This window comes from Xenopus laevis, chromosome 6S (assembly GCF_017654675.1).
Source record: "Xenopus laevis strain J_2021 chromosome 6S, Xenopus_laevis_v10.1, whole genome shotgun sequence".
NCBI classification, from domain to species: domain Eukaryota; kingdom Metazoa; phylum Chordata; class Amphibia; order Anura; family Pipidae; genus Xenopus; species Xenopus laevis.
This window is the reverse complement of record NC_054382.1, coordinates 7261094-7285653: the sequence shown is the minus strand read 5'-3', so window position 1 is coordinate 7285653 and position 24560 is coordinate 7261094. Positions and strand designations below refer to the sequence as shown.

The 24560-nt window shown below is 42.5% G+C and overlaps 1 protein-coding gene across 2 annotated transcripts in view; it reads left to right on the top strand.

The window, feature by feature from the left end:
• The window catches only part of plcd1.S (phospholipase C delta 1 S homeolog), a 53901-nt gene that overhangs the window by 3539 nt on the left and 25802 nt on the right, over positions 1-24560 (top strand). Inside the window, exons 1-2 of one of the 2 annotated variants that reach the window (XM_018268983.2) lie at positions 13716-13942; positions 22053-22217. In XM_018268983.2, coding sequence (XP_018124472.1) covers positions 13831-13942; positions 22053-22217 — 277 coding nt within the window. In that variant the 5' untranslated portion in view covers positions 13716-13830. Of the gene's footprint in view, positions 1-13715; positions 13943-22052; positions 22218-24560 lie in introns of those variants that run through there. The other variant, XM_018268984.2, reaches the window with a different exon arrangement.

Here is a 24560-nt window from a genome sequence, read left to right as displayed (position 1 = left end):
TCATTTCTATTGAAAGCAGCATCTGTCTGGCTGTCTCTATTCTCTGCACTGTTAGTTCTGGCTCCTGAAACAATGTAGAATAAATAATCTTAGTGATTGACCTGGAGGAGAACTGACATTGTTTCCAGAGTCAGAACCAGAGAAAAGGGATACCCAAATTCTGCATTTACATTTACAAATAAATACATTTATCACTGAAAATGTGTTATGAATATATATTGGAAAGTTACATTATAGATGTTTTGTATATAACTAAAGGCACATAAAGAAGTTGTTGTGTAACCTGGGCAGCAAAATGCTAACGTTTCCAAGAATGAATCCCCTAATACACCAACAGGGCTGTCATTTTTATACAGGTACGGGACCTGTTATCCAGAATGATCAGGACCTGGGTTTTTCCGGATAAGGAATGTTTCCATAATTTGCATCTTCTACTAGAACATTGTGTAAACATGAAATAAACCCAATAGGCTGGTTTTGCTTCCAATAAGGATTCATTTTTAGTTGGGATCAAGTACAAGGTACATGTATGGGACCTGTTACCCAGAATGCTCGTGATCAGGGGCTTTCTGGATAAAGGATCTTTCTGTAATTGGGACCTCATATCTTAAGTCTACTAGAAAATCACGTAGACATTAGATAAACCCAATAGGCTGGTCTTGCTTCCAATAAGGACTAATTATATCTTAGTTGGGAAGAACAAGGTACAGGTACAGGACCTGTTATCCAGAATGCTCTGGACCTGGGGCTTTCTGGATAAAAGATCTTTCTGTAATTGGGATCTTCATATCTTAAGTCTATTAAAAAATCACGTAGGCATTAGATAAACCCAAATAGGCTGTTCTTGCTTCCAATAAGGATTAATTATATCTTAGTTGGGAAGAACAAAGTACAGTTACAGGACCTGTTATCCAGAATGCTCTGGACCTGGGGCTTTCTGGATAAAGGATCTTTCTGTAATTGGGATCTTCATATCTTAAGTCTATTAAAAATTCACGTAGGCATTAAATAAACCCAAATAGGCTGGTCTTGCTTCCAATAAGGATTAATTATATCTTAGTTGGGAAGAACAAGGTACAGGTACAGGACCTGTTATCCAGAATGCTCTGGACCTGGGGCTTTCTGGATAAAGGATCTTTCTGTAGTTGGGATCTACTAGAAAATCATATAAACATGAAATAAACCCAATAGGTTGGTTTTGCTTCAAATAAAGATTAATTATATCTTAGTTGGGATCAAGTACAAGCTACTGTTTTATTATTACACAGACAAATGTGGAATATTTCAATAAAATGGAGTCTATGGCCTTTTCTGTAAATCTGGGCTTTCTGGATAACGGGTTTCCGATCTGCCAATGGATACTTACAGCTTAATTGTGTGCAAATGCATCGGTGTTCCCATAAAGACATAGAAATGAATATAATGGGGAGGGGAAGCAAGTGATCTAGTGGGGAGTGTTATGGTATTAAGCAATAATTACACAATATCTCAGCATGGAAATAAATTAGTATAACCTGTTTGGTGGAACTGAACAAAAAATTGGATTTGAATTGGTTCTCAATTTTTTATTTTATTATGTATTCAATTTTTTAGGAACCACTTACTTACATAGGCTGCTTCTGTCTTTATCCAAACCACTTATATATACAGGTATGGGACCTGTTATCCAGAATGCGCTGGACCTTTGGTTTTTTAGATAAGGGATCTTTCTGTAATTTGTATCCCCATATTTTAAGTCTACTAATACTAATCCTTTAAACTTTAAACCTAATAGAATGGTTTTGTCTCCAATAAGGATTAATTATGTCTTAGTTGGGATCAAGTACAAGCGACTGTTTTATTATTACACAGAAAAAGGGAATCATTTTTATAAATTTGAATTATTTGCTTATAGTGGAGTCAATGGGAGATGGCTATTCCGTAATTCAGAGCTTTCTGAATAATAGGTTGGACCTATTATCCAGAATGCTCGGGACCCGGGTTTTCTGGATAACGGATCTTTCCGTAATTTGTATCTTCATGCCTTAAATCTACTAGAAAATCATGTAAACATTAAATAAACCCAATAGGCTGGTTTTGCTCCCAATAAGGATTAATTATACCTTAGTTGGGATCAAGTACAAGTTACTGTTTTATTATTACAGAGAAAAAGGAAATCAATTTTAAAAACTATTATTTCGTTATAATATAATTATTAATATTTCATTATAAAGGAATTTATGGGACACGGCCATTCCATAATTCAGAGCCTTCTGGATATCGGGTTTCCGCATAACAGATCCATTACCTGTACCACTTATCCCAAATAAATTCTGCCTTCTAACTAAACCAGTTTGCAAATGTACATCAGGAGCTTGCACTCTACACAGGCAGTTTCCCACTGTAATAAGTTAAGACCAGCAACTGTAACATAAGCTGCTTGTTTTCTGCTGTTTTTGTGGGATTTTTGCCCTAATACAAATACAGTGAGGGGCTTTAGTTACTGTATTTTGAATATATTCTAACCGGGCAGATATAGCCTGGGAATGTTGATACTAAATCAACCGAGGGACAACATGCAGCTAAAATATATGCATGAAGGATGGGTGTGGGCTAAAAACCCAGTAGAGCTTATACTTACTTGCACACACAGCAAAATAACTGGTAATTCAGCCTGATAATTATAAAGTCAAAGTACACACCCAGTATAAATAGATTCAGATGTGCCGCCAGGCCTCCAGCAGTTTTATATTCCTAACTGAACCCATGCCGACCCCACACCTATGTGTCTATAGAGTCTGCTTTTATCTACAGAAGGCATAATTCACATGGAACTGGTGGGGCATATAGATCTGTTTCTACAAGCCCTAGATAGTTACAGATGATAGAACAGATATCAATTATAAATGTAAAATTGTTCACATTTAAAGGAGAACTAAAGCCTAACTAAAGATGTAGCTAGAAATGTTGTATTTTGTGCTTCTGTACCAGCCCAAGGCAACCACAGCCCTTAAGCAGTAAAGATCTGTGTCTCCAAAGATGCCCCAGTAGCTCCCCATCTTCTTTTCTGCTGATTCACTGCACATGCTCTGTGCTGCTGTCACTTACTGAGCTTAGGGACCCACTCACAATATACAGTACACATAGAATAGAAATGTCACAATATAAGGCTGATTAGTAATTAATACACATAATTACTACATGGCAGCACAGAAACCAGTGCAATTAGCATCAGAATTTAATAATCAGCAAACCTGTAGCATCAGCTTATATTGCAGGGGAAGCTAATTTTTTTAGCCATATTAGTTTTTAGGGTTTAGTTCTCCTTTAAAGGGGTCGTTCACCTTCAAACTTACTTTTAGTATGATGTAGAGCAGGGGTCCCCAACCTTTTTTTACCCGTGAGCCACATTCAAATGTAAAAAGAGATGGAGAGCAACAAAAGCATAAAATAGTCCCTTGGGGTGCCAAATAAGGGCTGTGATTGGCCATTTGGTTGCCCCTATGTGGACTGGAAGCCTACAAGAGGCTCTACTTGGTACTATACTTAATTTTTATGCAATTAAAACTTGCTTCCAAGCCTGGAATTCAAAAATAAGCATCTGCTCTGAGGACACAGAGAGCAACATTCAAGGGGTTGGAGAGCAACATGTTGCTCGCGAGCTACTGGTTGGGGATCACTGATGTAGAGAGTCATATTCTGAGACAATTTGCAATTGGTTTTCATTTTTTATTATTTGTGGTGTTTGATTTTATTTAGCTTTTTATTTAGCAGCTCTCCAGTTTGCAATTTTAGCAATCAGGTTGGTAGGGTCCATTACCCTAGCAACCATGCACTGATTTGAATACGAGACTGGAATATGAATAGGAGAGGGACTGAATAAAAATAAAAAGACTGTAAAAATATTTGTGTTGACTTGCATTGATGGTGTGTTTGTGTTACCCAGCAGTGTAAGTTCCGGGCATATTTTTGGTTTTGTTGCACAAAATGGAATACTTGGCTCCTGATAGAGCAGCACCTGTAGGGACTACTCCCGCTGAGTCTCACTGTATCCTGCACTGGGCTCTAATATATACACTATGGCTCATTATGGGCTTATGTAGATGTAGAATATTAGCTGTCCATATATCTTAGCAGATTTTGGGCACATAAAACATAGATTTTTGGGTTCCATTCCAGGGGTTGTTCACCTTTAAATTAACATAGACATTGACATTCTGCAACAATTTGCAATTGGTTTTATTTATTTATTAATTATTTTATGTCGTTTTCCTGTTTAGCAGCTCTCCATGTCAGAATTTCAGCAACTTTCTGGTTGCTAGGGTCTTGTTTACCTTAGCAACCAGGTGGTGGTTTCAATAAGAGACTGGCATATGAATAGGATAAGGATTAAAAAGTAACAACAAAATTGTAAGCTTACAAAACATTCGCTTTTTTTTTAAACCGCTGGGGTCAGTGAACCCCCCCCCCAGTTGAAAAGTCGGAAGGCAAATAATTAAAAAAATTTTTTAAAAACGATGACAACCAATTGCGAAGTTGCTAGGAAAAGGACAAACTAAAAGTTAACTTAAAAGCGAGCCACCCCTTTAACAATTTGTTTTGTTTCGGAAATAGAGTTTATTCCCTTCATATTTTGGGTGGCGCTTGTGCTTTATAAAGCCGAGCTAAAGACTTGGGGAAGAACAGTCTGTGTTGTTTCTGATTCCGCTTAAGGAAAGTTATGGCATTTTAATCATGAGTGTTGGGAACACAGATGACTATGGGGAATAGAGATGTCACAGTGCTGGAATGGTACCAGAATATTCCACAGATCATTCCATTGAGTGTCCCTTCCAGGCAGCACCAAGCTGAACATAATCGGTATTAGTGTCTGGTTCTATCTATTAGGGTATGTTTCTACCTCTACTTCTCTCACCTCGTGAGGCAACTTCGGGCGACTTCGGAAAACGCATCTCCGCGTGTGCCTTAGCGCAGGCGACTTTTCATCATAGTGGATGGAAAGATACGCAAAGGCAGTTTGGGGAGATTGTCGCCCAGAAGAAGAGGTGATTAGTAGCCAGGCGACAAAATCTCCCCGAATCTCCTCGTGTGCACTAACCCTAAATGGCAACGAGCGGGAACCATTGACCAATGAGCTGAGTTGCAGGGTGTGCCCCTTCTTGTAATTAAATTCTAATTTGTACCAAACTGGTACATTCCCAAATTTGGCAGGTGCTACAGTGAGTGATGGGTGGATGTGTCCAGTTTCAGTCTATATGATGTCACGCTAAGGGCTCTTACTGACGAGCGTTTTTACCTGCGCTCCCCTGCGTTCCATTTTTCTGCGTTCAGCTGCCTGAGCGCAGGAATAGACGCATTACATTTTTCCAATGGGGCTGTACTCACACAGGCGCGTGTAGGCGCCGAACGCAGGAAAAATGCAGCATGTTGTGTCTCAACCTGCGTTCCGTGCCTACACGCGCCTGTGTGAGTACAGCCCCATTGGAAAAAATGTAATGTGTCTATTCCTGCGCTCCCCTGTGGCTGAACGCAGAAAAACGGAACGCAGGGGAGCGCAGGTAAAAACGCTCGTCAGTAAGATCCCTAAAGGCTGAATCGCAATTGGCTGAAGGGCAAGTGCAGTGGCCAAATCATGCAAAGAGTTGGCCTTGAAGAGACAGTATACACCTCAAAACACGTTTGCTAAAAAATTAGTACATTAAATCGGGCTTTTGTTAAAATAACATTCCACCTATTTTCATTTTTAAAAAATCCATATTTTTAATTTCTTTTTGCCGTTATAATTAAGTACAAGTTTGAAAGTTGTGTTTGCAGAACTCATCTTCCCTTTCCTTTAGGGTAGGACTACACGAATGATTCTGGTGCGATCCGACACGACACAACTGTTGGATGCAGACGCGTTGCGTTGTCATCCGACAGTCGTGTCACGTCGGATCAACGATGCGACGCCATGCAACAATTCTATCACTTAGATAGCGCGTCAGCTAGCTCCGGAATCGTTCGTGAAGTCCTACCCAAATAAACAAGGCGATTAGTTCAGAGTTCATTATCTGCCTTTAGACAAACAAACAAACAGACTGCTCCCTTTTGTACGCAGCAGCCTTTCACAGCTCATTGTTAGGGGCTTCTCAGAGGACTGGTAATAGGTTTTTTATCAGCTATTTGAAATTCTTTGCGACCAGAAGTGGCAGAAAGTGATAAAGAGAATCTGGCTTCATATTCTTGTTCAGTGTCAGAAATAACAGAAACTATAGATATTTCTTAATTAAAACAAGAGGCAAAAAGTATGTTCTGTGCAAGCCCAATTCATTCAGCTGATGTTGAAAAGGGGTATACTGTCCCTTTAAGCACAGGTTCTATAAGATAGATATATCACAGATATATAGTGGGGTGTCCAACCGCAACCCTCCAGATTAAGTCTTATATATCCATGTTACTGAAATATATAGGACCACTGCATGCTAATATATGAGTGACTGTGTGCGCCTAATTGAGCTCTGCCTGAACTTCATCATTGGCTCCAGTAAGTCCATTACTGAACCATCTGACTGTCCATGAGCGCCTGTCACAGGGATCTGATTATCAGTAAATCAATTATCTAATTAGAGCACATTACTGTCAATAAGTCCCTAATTCCTCTGTCCCTGCTGTGAGATTTACGGTAACTGCTCTATAGGGAGTGAATGGCTAAAATGTTAAAGGATAAGTAAACCGGTAAAACAAGTGAATATAAAATTGATGACGTGGCTATTCTAAGCACTATTGCAATGTACATTCATTATTTATTTATTTTTAATTCCAAGATATTAAGGGATACATGTACTGTTAATATGAATGAATTGTGTTACAACAGCGCCACCTGCTGGTCAGTTTCCCACCAGTCTGACCAGCAAGTAGTCAAGGAAGAAGTTGTCAGGAGAAAGAAAGAGGCTGCTCTGATGTTCTTCTGCTTAGGAAAGATTTGAGAAATGTTTCTAATTGTTTTCCTAAGCAGAAGAACATCAGAGCAGCCTTTCTTTCTCCTGACAACTTCTTCCTGTAGAAGCAGCCAGCTATCCACTTCTTAAAGGGGTTGTTAACACTTAGAATTGGCTTTTAATATGAGGTAGATATTGATATCCTAAAATGATTTGCAATTGGCCTTCATTTTTTTATGTTTTGTGATTTTTCAGTTACTTGGTAGGCAGCTCTCTGGTTTGGTATTAAACTTGCTAGGAATAGGACACTCTAGAACATGGATCCCCAACCTTTTGAACCCGTGAGCAACATTCAGTAGTAAAAGGCATTGGAGAGCAACACTAGCATGAAAAATGTTCTTGGGGTGCCAAATAAGTGCTGTGATTGGCTATTTGGTAGCCCCTATGGATTGTCAACCTACATTGAGACTCTGTTTGGCAGTACATCTGGTTTTTATGAAACCAAAACTTGCCTCCAAGCCTGGAATTCAAAAATAAGCTCCTGCTTTGAGGCCACTGGGAGCAACATCCAAGCGGTTGGAGAGCAACATGTTACTCAAGAGCTACTGGTTGGGGATCACTGCTCTAGAAGATATTAAAATTTAATATAAAGTTGAACCAGCATTTAAGTATTGGTCTTTCAGTTGCTGTACCACCTAAAACTGGGCATTGCAGAAAGAAAGTCCTACCCAGGAAATCTACTCTGAGCCTGGACACAATTGTATGTGACTTATAGCTCTTTGCACTTGTGTTACCAGTAAATAAACCTCTTTAGAAGCAGCGCCCCCTTGTGTGGCAAATCTCTCCTGCAGCATATGGACCAGATTTTAAAGGGGTTGTTCAAATTTGAGTTAACTGTTAGTATGATGTAGAGAGAGATATTCTGAGACAATTTGCAATTGGATTTCATTTTTTATGTGACCAGTTTGCAAATTAAGCAATATAAACGCACCCTTTAAAGAAGAAATAAACCCCTTAATAAGAAAAGTCCCTACATTCTACCCTAGGTAGTCCCCCCTCACTGCTACCCCCCCCCCCGTATAGTTAGTTATCCCTGAAATTGCCCTTAAGAGTTTGCTCGTGTATCGGTGCAGAGTAAGCTCTACAGAGCTCATGGGCGCCACCTTCAGGATCTCTGAATGCGCTGCATTGGGACTTGTACAGTTGGGGCAGTCTCCCGGGTTGTAGCAATTGCGCATGCACTTAAAGTGCCGGAAATTGCCAAAGGCAAGAGGAGCCGAAGAAGATCAGAGATACTGAAGGTGGCGCCTATGAGCTCTGCTGCGCTTAAGGTGGCCATACACGGGCAGATAAAGCTGCCGATATCGGTCGTTTGAACCAATTTGACAGCTTATCTGCCCGTGTATGGGGGCTTCAGATGGGTCTTCCCGAAATCTGGCCACGATATCGATCGGGAAGGTTTGATTTTTAACCGACCGACCCGTTGGAGCCCCTGGCGCATCGTAATTCGATTGTTCGGCCATACGGCCGAACGTTCAAATTACACCCGATATAGCCATGCCGTTAGTGGCATATCGGGGAAAGATCTGCTCGTTTGGCGATGTCGCCAAACGAGCGGATCTATGAGTCTATGGCCACCTTTACTCTGCTCAATCTGCACCAATACTTGAGCAAAGTGTTAAGGGCAATTTCAGGGGTATCTAAATATGCGGGGGAAGCAGGGAGGCAGGACTACCTAGGGTAGTAGACAGGGGCTTTTCTTATTGGGGGGCTTTAGTTCTCCACCCCTCTAATATCAGTCACATTATTTGTAGACATGTGTAAGTCCGTCTATGTGACATTTGTCCATCTCCTGCCGCACAAACCTGTCAGGAACTTGCACAAAATGTGGGATCTGGGACATTGCAGACCCTCTATTAAATGGTTCCTAGAAGCAAGAGAATCCAGAGGGGTCCTGACTTTCAAGACATTTTAGTGTATGTTTTCAGTCAATTCCAACTCAAGCCAATTAACATACCAAAGTTGATTGACCAATGACGTAATTCAGTGCTGTGAGGCCATCAGTGAACCTGAAAATGCAGAGCCATAAGGTGGCCATACACAATCAGCTAGTTTGGCAACGTCACCCAAGAGAGGATCTCTCCCCAATATGCCCACCTTGAGATATCAGCCTGATCTTATCGTGGGCCCTAAGGCCCAATGATCAGATCATAACCCTGAAAATACAGTCAAATCAGGGACCACATAAATGAACCAGTAAATTCCTCGATCCAGGATTTTTAAACCTGGCCTTTTTTTGGCCAGATATTATACTCTCATTAGTCTTCGGATTAACACTATTCCGTGGGAATTCTTATTGATTGAGTACAACACTAGGCCCTGGATGAGTCCTTATCCACTGGGTCTCTACAGACCCCTTAGGTGACACAATTATTGCTGAAAAATTGCATCATGCCTATTTGAAGACCCACACATTACATAAGGGTTGTGTTCCCATTGTGATTGTGTCTCCTTAGTTACAACACATGTTGTGTCTATTTGATGCTAGAAGTATGAGCTGGCCCATCCCTCGTGTGTACAACACAAACATCCTAATAGGCACCGAGGGCTGGGTGTGGGTTACTCAGCAGAGTAATTACTCCCCAAAGGGCAAATATAAATACATACAAATGAAAGGTTTCCAGGAAAGCTCAGAGATTCACCCCTTTATTTCTGTACAGGGAAGGAGGAGCTGAATCCAAGAGGATGAATCCAAGGGGGGCAAGTGCAGAACAGATATTGGGGTTCATTGTCCCTTCCCCACTCGTCAAATGCCTTACCTGTGCTTGCCATCAATAAGAATATTATGTGGGACAGTGGAGAAGCCTGGGAGAGGCATGAATTACAGTACTGCTACTTTACTGTCACTTTTTGTGGTGCAGTTTTTACTTTCTGGTACAAAAATGTCAGTCCAGTCTTTCTTTATGGCTTTATTACACTTACAGTCACAGTGAGACACACGGCAGAACCAGTTACCCTGGTCATTGGGCTCAACCAAAAACGAATAAAGAAAAAAAACAGTCGCACCCCATCAGCAGCTACCCCACTTATGACCCTCCCAAACATTGTCCACTCACCACAAGCCCAGCCCCCTTGCAACACACGTATTGCACTTTTGTGTCTCTTGCTGCCCCTCTGCAATGAGATCCATGACTGCGGTACTCCCTGATGGGCGCAAGCTTTGCTGCAATGTCGATGCTCAACTTTTTTACTGTAAATATGAGCAACATTGTAGAAGCTGAGTGCAAAGGGAGCCCCATACAATACACATACAAGTGGCCTGTGTAACATACAGATTTTCCTTGCACATTAGTACATCATGCCTTGTGCACAAGAGCTTTCTGTCGTGTTGCATGTGGCGTGTCGCCATGCACAAGCATGCAGTTTTGCACTCAGCACTGTACCCACTAACAGAAAATATATGAAATCTTCTAAAAACATTTGGGCTACCAGTGATAAAAGTGGGTTTTAGAATTACTTATATTATTACTTATATTATATATAAAACTGGGTTAGTACCAATGTTCTCTCTAAGGGTTGCGTGCAGAATTTTGTGTGAAAATACTAAATTTTGCATTTATTCTTAACTGCGCGTACAGTAAAAAAAGTTTAAAAATTATTTTTTTTGCGCACATAGCTGAGAAGGAATTAGAGGGAACCATGGTTAGTATTGTTTGTGCAATACCAGTATTATTTTGCTCTGACTTTTGCTTTCTCAATGTAGTGATGTGCACAAAAACTTATAGACATTTGAGGGCTGCCCTCTTAAACATCTTTGCAAGACCAAGACTGTGCACATGCTCAGTGGGGTCTGGGCTGCTTAGGGATCGTCATAAATGATCAAAACAGCCCAATCAAATAATATCTGCCAGAAGCCGATACAGCAAGACTGATTAATAATCACAATATACAGACTGCACTGGGTCCTGTGTTGTCATGTAATCTAATGTGGATTTTATAGTTTTTGTATTGTTTAATACACACTTTCTCCAACTCTCCCAGTTTATCTGTTTAAATCTGGCTCCATGATCTTTGTCCCTGCAGCTGGAGTTGGAAACAGTAAAGAGGATGTAAAGGCAAAAATAAAATCCACTACAAATTAGGTATGCACCGAATCCAGGATTCGGTTCGGGATTCGGCCAGGACTCGGCCTTTTTCAGCAGGATTTGGATTCGGCCGAATCCTAATTTGCATATGTAAATTAGGGGTGGGTAGGGAAATCACGTGACTTTTCGACCACAAAAGAAGAATTGTTTCCACTTTTTCCTTTCCTGCCCCTAATTTGCATATGGAAATTAGGATTCGGATTCGGTTCGGTATTCGGCCGAATCTTTCACCAAGGATTCGGCCTAATCTCAAATAGTGGATTCGGTGCATCCCTAATACAAATCTCTACACAGTCGCCAACTGCTCTACAGGGAAACAAACAAAGCTGCTTGAGTTCTGCATGGCTGGGAAGTAAGGTGGGGGCTCCCCATTCTGTTCATAAGTATGATTGTTTCCCTGCAGAGCAGTTAGGGACTGTCTGACAATTCCTATCCACAGCAGTAAATGAAGGGAGAATTTCACTGCATACAGTCAGGTTTCTTATAAAAACGGTACACATTTTGTAATTAAAGTATATTGGAGATAGGTTTCTTTTTCATTAAAGAAAGTAAAAATGGGATTTTATTTTGTTGCCTTTACATGCCCTTTAAGTGCCTATATGGTAAATACAATCCTGCCTGTAGGACCCCCACCAAAAATGTATCCCCCATCTGTGCATCACTTCTGTGCCCACAGGGAATCTTCAGGAGAAGACTAAGAGTCTACTTCACCAGTGTGACCCACATCCAACCCTAATTACTGGTGGTCTCCTAATTTGCATCCTGAACCCAGTCCCTGAACCCACACAAGGGGTTGTTCACCTTTAAATTAACTGTTAGTATGACATGGAGATGGACAATTTGCAATTGGTTTTCTTTTTTTATCATTTGTGGTTTTTGAGTTATTTAGCTTTTTATTCAGCAGCTCTCCCGTTTGCAGTTTCAGCATTCTGGTTACTAGGGTCCAAATTACCCAAGCGACGATATATTGATTTGAAAAAAAGATGGGGATATAAATAGGAGAGGCCTGAATAGAAACAGGAGTAATAAAAAGCAACAACAACACATGTGTAGCCTTACAGAGCATTTGTTTTTTGGATGGGGTCGGTGACCCCCATTTGAAAGCTGGAAAGAGTCAGAAGAAGAAGGCAAATACTTTAAAAACTATTAAAAAATAAATAATGAAGACCAATTGAAAAGTTGCTTAGAATTGGCCATTCTGTAACATAACAAAAGTTAACTTAACGCTGAACCAACCTTTAATGGATACAGTTGCTGAGTCCTAACAGTAGGTGTCACTGTTTAAATGCAAACTAAAGGCAGGTATCCCCTTTACTGCAGGTAAGACTGATGTATAGGTGTGTGTGTTCAGTGCATGGATGTTCTTATTGTCTGTCTGGCTGATTGTAGTCTCTGCACAACGTGTTCACTGTGATTCCTGGTAGGATTTGACCCCCTTTCAATCTGATCCAATCAGAGTTGCAGCCCTGGTATCGTAGGTGGGGTCGCTGACACCCAAATCAATACTTTTCAAGGCAAATATCACATCCCGTGTTCATTTGTCATTTTCTAGTTGTTGTTGAACTACACCTCCCAAAATTCCCTGCAGCTGTTTCTGAATGTCACCTAATCATCAATACCTGCTCCTAGAATGTGTAGTGCAGGGTTGGCAAGTTTTCAAAACCAGCCAAAGTCAGCGACAAAACCAGCCCAAAACTAGCCAAGAGGTTCTTTAAAAGTACCCCAAAAATAGCACAATATGTGCAGTGAAAAAAAGTCCAAAAAAAAAAAAAGAAATATGTATGAAAATATGGCTTTTTCAAATTTTTCCTTGAAGCAAAATGGGCAGATTCGCCAGTCGGTTGGGGGTATAGGGGCCCAATGAGGCCCTAAAACATATGTAATATCAATAAATATTGGTAAAATAGGTCAACCTCTAGTATTTTGGTGGCTGGCAGATTGAGGAAAGTCATCAGAAAATACAGAGCCCAAAATCTGGTAACTCCCGAATGCTACGCGTCAGTCCCATTGCATGCTGGGTATTGTAGTCTTACATTAAACTTGGCAGTCACCAAAAACTACATTACCCAAGGAGGAGGCACAGGCTCGGCACATTTGGGCAAAAAAAAACTTTGGTTGGTTTATAAAGTACAAACCAAAGGCCCAAAAAGTAGCCCCAATCTGTACCTTGGCCAGTTTGTACTCTCAAACCTCGCCTGGGCTTTAAATTAGTAGCCCAATTTGGCTGGAAAACAGGCAACCCTGGTGTAGTGCAGGGACAGCAGGGAGCAATGGGAGATGCCAAACTGTGTAACTGACTCAGGGGTGTAACTATAGAGGAAGCAGACCCTGCAGCTGGGGGGCCCAGGAGGTATAGGGGCCCCATGAGATCCTAATTCATATACAATCTAAATAAATATTGGTAAAACTGGTCAACCTGGAGGCCTGAAAAATAATCTGCAGTGGGGCCCAGTAATATCTAGTTATGCCACTGAACTGACTCATTGATGGAGAGCCACAGGGGATGATGGGAAGTGTAGGCCAGGGACACCTGGAGAGAAAAGGAGAGGTGTAGTTCAGTGACAACTGGAGATGGCTGGCCCATGTGTATGTGTGTAATTATCCTCCCCCTGCTGTGCCCATTATGTACTCGCCTATAATAAAGTCCATTGCAGCCTTATCAACACCCACACACCCCTGATATTATTGATAGGCGCACAGTCTGCCCCGGACTCCTCCCCCGACACGCCCCCTCCCTATGCAGCAGTCGGGGCAGGAGCTCGGGAGAGCAGTAGAGTCCGGGGAGCAGGATGCAGTGTGTGAGGAGACAGCCCTCCCGATCTAAGTCCCAGGAGCAGGTGCAGGAGGAGGAGAGGCAGGAGAGCAAGAGGCAGGAGGCGCAGCTGAACTCTAAGCAACTGGGTAAGAACTTCACTCACAGGTGCTACTCTATCCCCCTTCCCCTGAGGGACACATCACTTATCAGCAGCAGCAGCAGCAACTTCCCCAGACACGCCCACTTTCTTAAAGAAGCCCCTCCTCCCACTTACACTCTTAATCTGCACATTCCCTCAGTGAGCCCCTATTTCTTGCACCCACAGATCTATCTCCAAAAGTGATTTCTGTGCTTCACCCCATCCCAAATCATGTGCCCCCCACCTCTGCCCCCTCTGTCATTTCTTATAAGTCTGTGTGTGGCTATAGGGTGACCCAGGGGCCTATTAAAGGCACAGCGTCTGCTTATTGTTGCACCTCCCCTCTGGATGATAAGGTAACCTGTATATTAGGGATTGTGCTTCTCATGAAACATTAAGGGCAGAGACACACATGGAGATTCGGGAATCGGGGAGATTTAGTCGCCCAGCAGCAAATCACATACTGTATTCCTTGGGTCGACTAATCTCCACGCAATGCCTTCCCGCTGGCTACAGTGTAAATCGCCGGAGGGATGGCACTCGGAGCGCTTTATTTTCCGAAGTCGCCCAAAGTTTCCTGGTGAGGCGACTTCAGAAAACGAAGCACTCCAAGTGTCATTCCGCTGGAGATTGAGATTCTAGCCGACGCGAAGGCTTTTCAGGGAGATTAGTCGCCCGAAGAAGAGGTGATTAGTCGCCGAGCAACTAAATCTCCCCGAATCTTTGCTTCTGTCTCTGCCCTAAAACCAGTGTGTATATATATATATATATATATATATATTAGGGATGCACCGAATCCAGGATTCGGTTCGGGATTCTGCCTTTTTCAGCAGGATTTGGCCGAATCCTTTTGCCCGGCTGAACCGAATCAGAATCCTAATTTGCATATGCAAACTAGGGGCGGGGAGGGAAATTGCGTGAAGAAGGAAGTTAAAAAAATGGTTTCCCCTTACCACCGCTAATTTGCATATAAAAATTAGGATTCTGTTCGGTTTTCGGCTGAATATTTCGAGATGGATTCGGGGGTTCAGTGGAATAGGATCTGTTATCCGGAAACCTGTTATCCAGAAAGTTCTGAATTACAGAAAGGCATTCTGCACTTACATGTGTACAGTTTATTTCTCAGATAATCAATGCTGTCACCATAACCGGCCACAATATTTGTTTTACCACTGTATAATGATACAGGTCCCAGAAATGGCCAGTGGCTCTTTTTTTTACTGATCAGGGATTATATTCATGTTTGGGAAAATGATGAAACCTCTCTTTAAAAGGATCCCATTCACTCACCTCTCCTCTCTGTGTAATCAGTTAAGAGAGTGTTGATTGGCTGCTCCCCTGCAGATTGTCTCCAGCCCAACACGGGGGGCCCGGAGTCAGTTCTCAGGTGTGTCTGGGGGAGCTGCGCACCTGTATTATTCTTGCTCATGTTGTGTCTGGCTGGGGATAATGAGAAACCTTTCACACCGCAATCCTTTCATGTTTTGTGAGTTATTGTAGAGGGTTAATTTGTCCTTTGATAGAGAAATAAATTGGATCATGCGACTCTTTCTGCTCAGTGGAGCGTTCCGTTCTCTTTGTGGCTCCATTGCTGCATATTCACAAGAAAAGGGGGAGTTTGGGCACAATTATAGCTTTTTATTTACACTTAACTATATGGGCTGATTGCAGTCAAACTATCGGTGTATTCCTGGAGTTGGAACCTACAGCAGCCAATCAGAACTGTTCTTGGATACAATTGTTCTCTATGAGCACATCTGCACTTTATCATGTTCTTTATCATGTTCTTACTACTGTCTTATCACAATGATACACCCATCATGTCTGACGTTTAGCATTATTTACTAAACATATTACATCTGCTGAGTGTGCTCTGTCTTGTCCTGTCCCTGCACTATACTGTCCTGTCTTGCAGGAGTTATTTTTGCACTTGCACTTTTTGTCTGTGTCCGGTACATCTATGTTGTGTGTAGCACCAGGGTCCTAGAGGAACGTTGTTTCGTTTCACTGTTCAAACGTATATGGATGAAATGACAATAAACTCACTCTTGACTTGTCACTTGACTGTCTGCACTTGACTGATGGGAACTAATTGCTGATTGATTTCTGTGAGTTATGGGTTTGGGAACAAATGACATTACTTGTCATCAAGATGCGACTGTTCTATTGACACAGGGGCCTTAGATATAAAAGCCAGGGCACAGGAGGGCCACACTCAATCCCAATCTGAGTTACTCTATAGTCTGTAGTATGAAGAAGCCCTTAAAAATCTGCAAATAACTTTTTATTGGGGGTCTCTTCCATGGACGGCCATTGTCTGAAAGCATGGACTAGTGTGGGGGGGCTATCAGTTGGGCAGTTGGGCTATCAGTTTGTCAGGAAGGCCACAAACATGTCAAAAAGTCACTCTATTTGCTGGGGCTGTTCTGCTATGCATGCCACACTTATTGCCACTATGCAGTCTATTTTTCCTGCCACTATGCATGCCGCACTTCCTGCCACTATGCATGCCGCACTTCCTGCCACTATGCATGCCGCATCCTACCACTATGCATGCCGCATCCTACCACTATGCATGCCGCATCCTACCACTATGCATGCCGCATCCTACCACTATGCATGCCGCATCCTACCACTATGCATGCCGCATCCTACCACTATGCATGCCGCATCCTACCACTATGCATGCCGCATCCTACCACTATGCATGCCGCATCCTACCACTATGCATGCCGCACTTATTGCCACTATGCATTCTGCATTTCCTGCCACTATGCATGCCGCACTTCCTACCACTATGCATGCCGCATCCTACCACTATGCATGCCGCACCCTACCACTATGCATGCCGCACTTATTGCCACTATGCATTCTGCATTTCCTGCCACTATGCATGCCGCACTTCCTACCACTATGCATGCCGCATCCTACCACTATGCATGCCGCATCCTACCACTATGCATGCCGCATCCTACCACTATGCATGCCGCATCCTACCACTATGCATGCAGCACTTATTGCCACTATGCATTCTGCATTTCCTGCCACTATGCATGCCGCACTTCCTACCACGATGCATGCCACACTTCCTGCCACTATGCATGCCGCACTTCCTACCACTATGCATGCCGCACTTCCTACCACTATGCATGCCGCACTTCCTGCCATGATGCATGCCACACTTCCTACCACTATTCATGCCGCACTTCCTGCCACGATGCATGCCGCACTTCCTGCCATGATGCATGCCGCACTTCCTACCACTATTCATGCCGCACTTCCTACCACTATGCATGCCGCATCCTACCACTATGCTTGCCGCACTTATTGCCACTATGCATTCTGCACTTCCTGCCACTATGCATGCCACACTTCCTGCCACTATGTATACTGTAGGAGATTGCAGGTAACTGATTACAGTGCTGCAATTTGCACACAACATATTTTGGTTGCACCATGATCTCCATGAGGCTGAAGCACAAGGATCCACCTGAATATAAAGCTGCATGTAGCCATGGGGTTGCACTTACTTGCACATTAGATAAACATGTATGTTCAGTGTATGTTGAGGCTCCCATGCCCCCAGCCTGCCTGTGCCGGGAGTGAGATGGTGAAACAAGATACCATTGCCATACCCAGTGCCCATAGAAAGGAACCAGACAATTACCCTCTCGGATTTCAGACTCACCGTCTCTCAGAACAGGTTTTCTCTCCAGCAGAAGAAGTGTTAATTCTGCCATTTAACCAATTCTTGTCTGTAGGGAACAAAGGCACTTGTATATCTTATCCATAGATTTGTGGCAGCTCTTTATTCACAGGGCAGTGGATTTGTTGCTCATTGTCTGTTTGGTTGATGGGGCACCTCTCACCTTCTGTTTATTAACATCAAGTTAAGTGGAGGGGGGGGCATGATGGTGGTGGGGGCTAATATCACACACTGGGGGGTTAACTGGGTAAATGGTCAGTAAACCATGGTAACCAAATTAAAATTTTGCTCTTCGTATTTCACCTGCGGCTGGCTAAGAAAAATCTGATAATTAATTGATTGTAGTGTGTTACTGCCCTGCTGCTAATTTTTGGATTAATGAGCCTCATTGTATTTCCTAGAACAAATTTTAACCCCCCCCCCCCGTGTGACACATTGCTGACTAGTAGCAGTGACTTCCTGGTTCAGAAGTTTAAGAATATCCAACAAATGTGAGTTTATTCACGTTTCATTTATTCATTTGGATGTAATGTGAGAAGCAGGCTCTGCCCTTTTACTTTTATGACTGGGCACAATAGAAAGTGCCTTTTATAATAATTAAATGTCAGGGGAAGCAGGGTAATGTATTATAGTGTATTATAGTATTGTAGTGTATTATATTGTAGTGCAACATCAAACTGAGCCAAGGGTGCAGCTCCCTTTCCCTCCATAAAATCCTATTCAGCCCTCTGCTCAGCGCTCCCCTCTTTACCCTTCTCCATCTCCATGCTCCTAAATCACCTGCTTCCTCGGTCTCCATCGTCTCTTCACCTCCTCCAGAGCAATTGCACCCCCAGGGGCCAAATGATCATGAACTTAATTAGGGTGATTCCTTGGCTTTGCTGTTACAGCAGAAAAGGGGGCAACTCATTTACAGTCCCAGAGAACATGTACAATGGCCCCTCTGGCGCTGCTTGTTAGTTCCAGGGTATATGATGTCCCACCTCCCAGCACTTACAGTTTTAGGTGTGTTACTGGCTCCAGATAAGCACATTGGCTGGAAAACATGATTTTGAGTGACAAAAAAAAACGGGCTCAATGTTTTATCCCAAACAACTTCATATCTATGGAGTATTTATATTAAGAATTAGTTGCCTCATTAAGTATTAAGACTTAGTTCCCCGTTCAGCATTGGCTTGTTGGATGGTGGATCTCCAGGGATAAATATTGGTTTTTGGATATTCTTTATTTGTAACACAGCATTGACTTGAGGGATAGTGGACCTCCAGGCATATATATGGTTTTAGGATGGTTGTCTAGTGTAAAACAGCATTGGCTTGTGGGATGGGGGACCTCCAGGGATAAATATGGTTTGGGGATATTCTTTATTTGTAACATAGCATTGACTTGAGGGATGGTGGACCTCCAGGCATACATATGGTTTTAGGATGGTCGTCCAGTGTAAAACAGCATTGGCTTGTGGGATGGGGGACCTCCAGGCATAAATATGGTTTTGGTAAGGTCCTTCATTGTAACATGGCGTTGGCTTGTGGGATGGTGGTCCACCAGGGATATATATGGTTTTGGGATGGTCCTGCAGTGTAAAACAGCATTGGCTTGTGGGAGGGTGGATCTTCAAGGATGAATATGGATTTACTGTGTCCCTCAGTATAACAAGGCAATGGTTTGTGGTGTGAGCTCTCTAGGGATAAATATAGTTTTGAAATGGTCCTTCATTGTAAAACGGCATTTACTTGTTGGGATGGTGGACCCCCAGGGATATACATAGTTTTGGTATGGTCCATATGTGTAACACTGCATTAGCTTGTGGGATGGTGGATCTCTAGGGATAAGTATGGTTTTGGTTTGGTCCTTCATTGTAACATGGCATTAGCTTGTGGGCTGGTGGACCTCCAGGGATATATATTGTTTTGGGATGGTCCTTCAGTGTAAAACGGCATTGGTTTGTGAGATGGAGGATCTTCAGGGATAAATGGATTTACTGTGGTCCCTCAGTATAACAAAGCACTGGTTTGTGGGATGGTTGATCTAAAGGGATAAATAAGGTTTTGATATGGCCCCTCACTGTAACTTTGCATTGGCTTGTGGGATGGTGGATCTCCAGTATAACACTGGTGTGTCGGATGGTTCAGGTACCACAGTGAGGCTACTGTAGTGGCCTAGAGACCTTGCAGACTAGCAGGGCCACTAGATAAGGAAAAGATTTTCCAATGGTCGGGAGATTAATCTTACCATAAGCTTGAACTATGGTGGATCCCTCTCTATTTTATCTGAACGTTCAGAGCAGTGCAGGTGATACTACAGCCCATACAGTGTGTTTTCAGCTCAGGGATATCAGGATGTTGTTCTTGAATTTTGGGTGTAGCCTTTGGGCCTGCCAGAGCTCAGCCCATTGTTATAGCAGAGGAATTATTACAGGAAGGCAGGTTTATTGCTTTTGGGCCACAGGGGAGGTCACAGCTTTACAACGTTTATCTTTAGCCAGATAGTTTAGCAGCAGCCGCCGAGGGGCCAAATGCACACTTCGATTATATAAAAGGGCCCTGCAAATCCAGTCTTCCCCCAGGCCATGCCACCTCTGCAGATACATACCTCTGTATTTAAGGTACTAGGTACTTCTGTGGAACCGTGATATGTCCCTGTTTCTATAAAAGATACATACCGCAGCCTTGCTCCACTGGTTTGTACAGCGATACATTGAGGAAGTTACTAACCAGTCTGATGTCCCAAGGCAGAGTTCTCTCTTACTGGTTACAGATTCCATACAGTGCGAGTGTAAGCTCTTGTTTCATAAGGTCAAGGGTTCGTCAACTCATGTGAACAACTTGTGAACTTGACAATTGGCTTTGTGAAAATTGTTCTTGTGACTGTTTCAGAACTCTCATTGGCTCTAATGCTCTGATTGGATACAGGTTGGTCTAGCCCTGTGATCATTCTAATGCTCTGATTGGATACAGGTTGGTCTAGCCCTGTGATCATTCTAATGTTCTGATTAGATACAGGTTGGTCTAGCCCTGTGATCATTCTAATTTCTGATTGGATACAGGTTGGTCTAGCCCTGTGATCATTCTAATGTTCTGATTGGATACAGGTTGGTATAGCCCTGTGATCATTCTAATGTTCTGATTGGATACAGGTTGGTCTAGCCATTCTAAACACTGATATCCTTATCATTTACAGTAGGGGGTATTAATACACGAGCAATACTCAGAGTTCCTTGTATAACTCAGCCTACAGCCTTGTGTCTTTATATGGTCACAGAACCCCTCAGTGACTTCTAATATCCTTATCATTTACAGTAGGGGGTACATTATCCCTTATAATACATGAGTGATACTCAGAGTTCCCTGTATAACTCAGCCCTGTGTCTTTATATGGTCACAGAACCCCTCAGTGACTTCTAATATCCTTATCATTTACAGTAGGGGGTACATTATCCCTTATAATACATGAGTGATACTCAGAGTTCCCTGTATAACGCAGCCTGCAGCCTTGTGCCTTTATATGGTCACAGAACCCCTCAGTGACTTCTAATATCCTTATCATTTACAGTAGGGGGTACATTATCCCTTATAATACATGAGTGATACTCACAGTTCCCTGTATAACTCAGCCTGCAGCCTTGTGCCTTTATATGGTCACAGAACCCCTCAGTGACTTCTAATATCCTTATCATTTACAGTAGGGGGTACATTATCCCTTATAATACATGAGTGATACTCAGAGTTCCCTGTATAACTCAGCCTGTAGCCTTGTGTCTTTATATGGTCACAGAACAACTCCTCAGTGACTTCTAATATCCTTATCTTTTACAGTAGGGGGTACATTATCCCTTATAATACATGAGTGATACTCAGAGTTCCCTGTATAACTCAGCCTGCAGCCTTGTGCCTTTATATGGTCACAGAACAACCCCTCAGTGACTTCTAATATCCTTTTCATTTACAGTAGGGGTACATTATCCCTTATAATACATGAGTGATACTCAGAGTTCCCTGTATAACTCAGCCTGCAGCCTTGTGCCTTTATATGGTCACAGAACAACCCCTCAGTGACTTCTAATATCCTTATCATTTACAGTAGGGGTACATTATCCCTTATAATACATGAGTGATACTCAGAGTTCCCTGTATAACTCAGCCTGCAGCCTTGTGCCTTTATATTGTCACAGAACCCCTCAGTGGCTTCTAATATCCTTATCATTTACAGTAGGGGGTACATTATCCCTTATAATACATGAGTGATACTCAAGAGTTCCCTGTATAACTCAGCCTGCAGCCTTGTGCCTTTATATGGTCACAGAACAACCCCTCAGTGACTTCTAATATCCTTATCATTTACAGTAGGGGGTACATTATCCCTTATAATACATGAGTGAATTTACTATGCATCTTTCTCTTTCTACCAACAGGACTGCCAGATGATGAGGATTTGAGGGTTCTTCTGAAAGGCAGCAATCTGTACAAGTTAAAATCAGGCTCATGGAAAAGGCCAAGATTTTACAAACTGCAAGAAGACTGCAAGACCGTCTGGTATGATTCCAAGAAGTTATTTAAGTCCTCAGAATCACAGACATGTAAGTACAATCATGTTGCCTTACTCAACCTCTCTAAAGGGGGGGGATGGTGATCAATTAATTTCCCCCTATCAGATGACGCAGAACAGTTGATCTGGGACAGATATGTGGCCAATATACAATGCAATAATTGTGATGTCCAGCCTAATCGAGATATGTAGCCAATACCAGACCATAATATAATGGTGCTATATTGCCCGTACAAGTACAGATACAGAGCCTATGATATTTGCTGCCCTGCCAGTATCACTATAAAGGAACATAAGGCGGCTGATAACAGGTGTGCAAGCAAACACAGTGCTATTTACTCTCATGGCACCTGATACGCCTGTATAAATAAGGGTGGGGAGAGAGGGCTTCTGATTGTGTTAACATGGGTTTTATATTTCATACACAGCACCTTCTACCCTGTACTGTCGGGGCGTAGCTGGTAGGATCCGGAGTAGGTGCCTGGTTGGCGGGTTACACAGACAGCAGCCGTCATTTTTACCTTTATTTATTCTTCTAATGAAACAAAAAGGAAAAAATGAGTGTGATTTTTAGTGTCCCAATTCTCAGGATAAGGTCTCTATACAGTAGGGCTCATTTATCAACACTGGGCAAATTTGCCCATGGGCTGTTACCTATAGCAAACAATCAGTAATTAGCTTTTTAAAGCCAGCTGCAAGTAGAACAATGAATGCAGCAATCTGATTGGTTGCCATGGGTTACAGCCCATGGGCAAATTTGCCCAGTGTTGATAAATGACTCCCAGTCTGTCTACTATATAAACCTTTATGGGGAGATTTAGTCGCCCCGGCGACAAATCGCATCTTCTTCGGGCGACTAATCTTCCCGAACTGCCTCCCCGCTGGTTAGAATCTAAATCGCCAGCGGAATGCCACTCTGAGCAACTTCCTCGTGAGGCAACTTCGGGCGACTTCGGAAAACGAGTGCCATCCTGCCTGTGATTAAGATTCTAGCCAACGGGGAGGCTTTTCGGGGAGATTAGTCGCTCCAAGAACAGGCGATTTGTCACCGGGCAACTAAATCTCCCCGAATCTCGTCTGTCTCTGCCCTATAGATGAAGAAAAATACAACAATCTGCAGTTGTATCAGTAGTAGCAGTATAGGTATGTGATGTATTATCCAGAATGCTCTGGACCTTTCCGAATAAGGGAATCTTTCCGTAATTTAGATATATATATGTTAGGTCAGCTTGAAAATCTTTTAAACATTAATTAAAGCCAAAAGGATTGTTTTGCCTTCAAAAAGGATTCATTGTATCTGAGCTGAGTACAAGCTATTGTTTTTTTTATTCATGAGAAAAAGAGGTGATTTGTCGCTGGGCAACTAAATCTCCCCGAATCTTCGCATGTGTCTCTGCCCTTAAAACTCCTCCATTAAAGATTAAGTGTTTCTCACAGTTATTCTCCCAGTTCTTGGAAATCGGACAACTTCTAAAGTTTTCCCTATCGGTGGCAGAGACGGGGTGCAACCGAAAATGATCGCAGTCCCACCCTGGAGCATGATGATAACACACCTTCCTGTTTTCTTTCTTTTAATGGGATGGCTGCGTATTTATCTGTATCCCTATTGTTTGTGTTTGATAAGAGCACACATCGAGTTTTCTCCTTTCCATTGCTACATTAGTGTCTCAGTGCCTGGGAAGAGTGAAAATAACAAGGCTGATGTTAAGTTGGGGTCTCACGGAGAAAGCAGGTCATCCAGCTTTGTTGTTTTCAAACTAATTGTTAGATCATTGGCCTATGACATTGGGTTCCTGTACAGTCATTTTGAGAAGACATAGTTGCTAGAGTTTAGGATGAAAACAAAAACTCATCCATTGAGTTTAACCCACAGTAAGGGGCCAATTTATCATATGTTGGTAGTAGAGCAGCATAGTTGGGTTGGTGACCACCAGCTTTCACTTCTTCTATCCGAATCTCCAATGGTCAAGAGTCAAGAACATGCACATCTAAGACCAGGACCAGTTTGGCTTCAGCTGTTCATGCTCCTGGTCAACAACTGCCACTAGAGAACCAAGGAAAGGACTGAAGCCAAAGGCAAAAAATAAAGAAAATAGGCAGTAAAAGTGAGGGCACCACACAAATTACATTCATAAATGTAATTTAAAAAAAAAAGAGAAACTCAAAATTCATTCCAGTCTGAGGGTGCAAGCTATAGACAAAAAGTTGAGAATGTGGTTGGAGTGTTCCCAAAAAAAAAATCAAAGCAAAAGTAGTGATTATTTAGCAAGATATAAGAGAAAAGGCCTAACATGTTTCGTGCATAATGGGCGAGAGAGACTATCGCACAAAACGTGTTAGGCTCATAGTGCCTATGAGCAAGTGCCCCAATAGG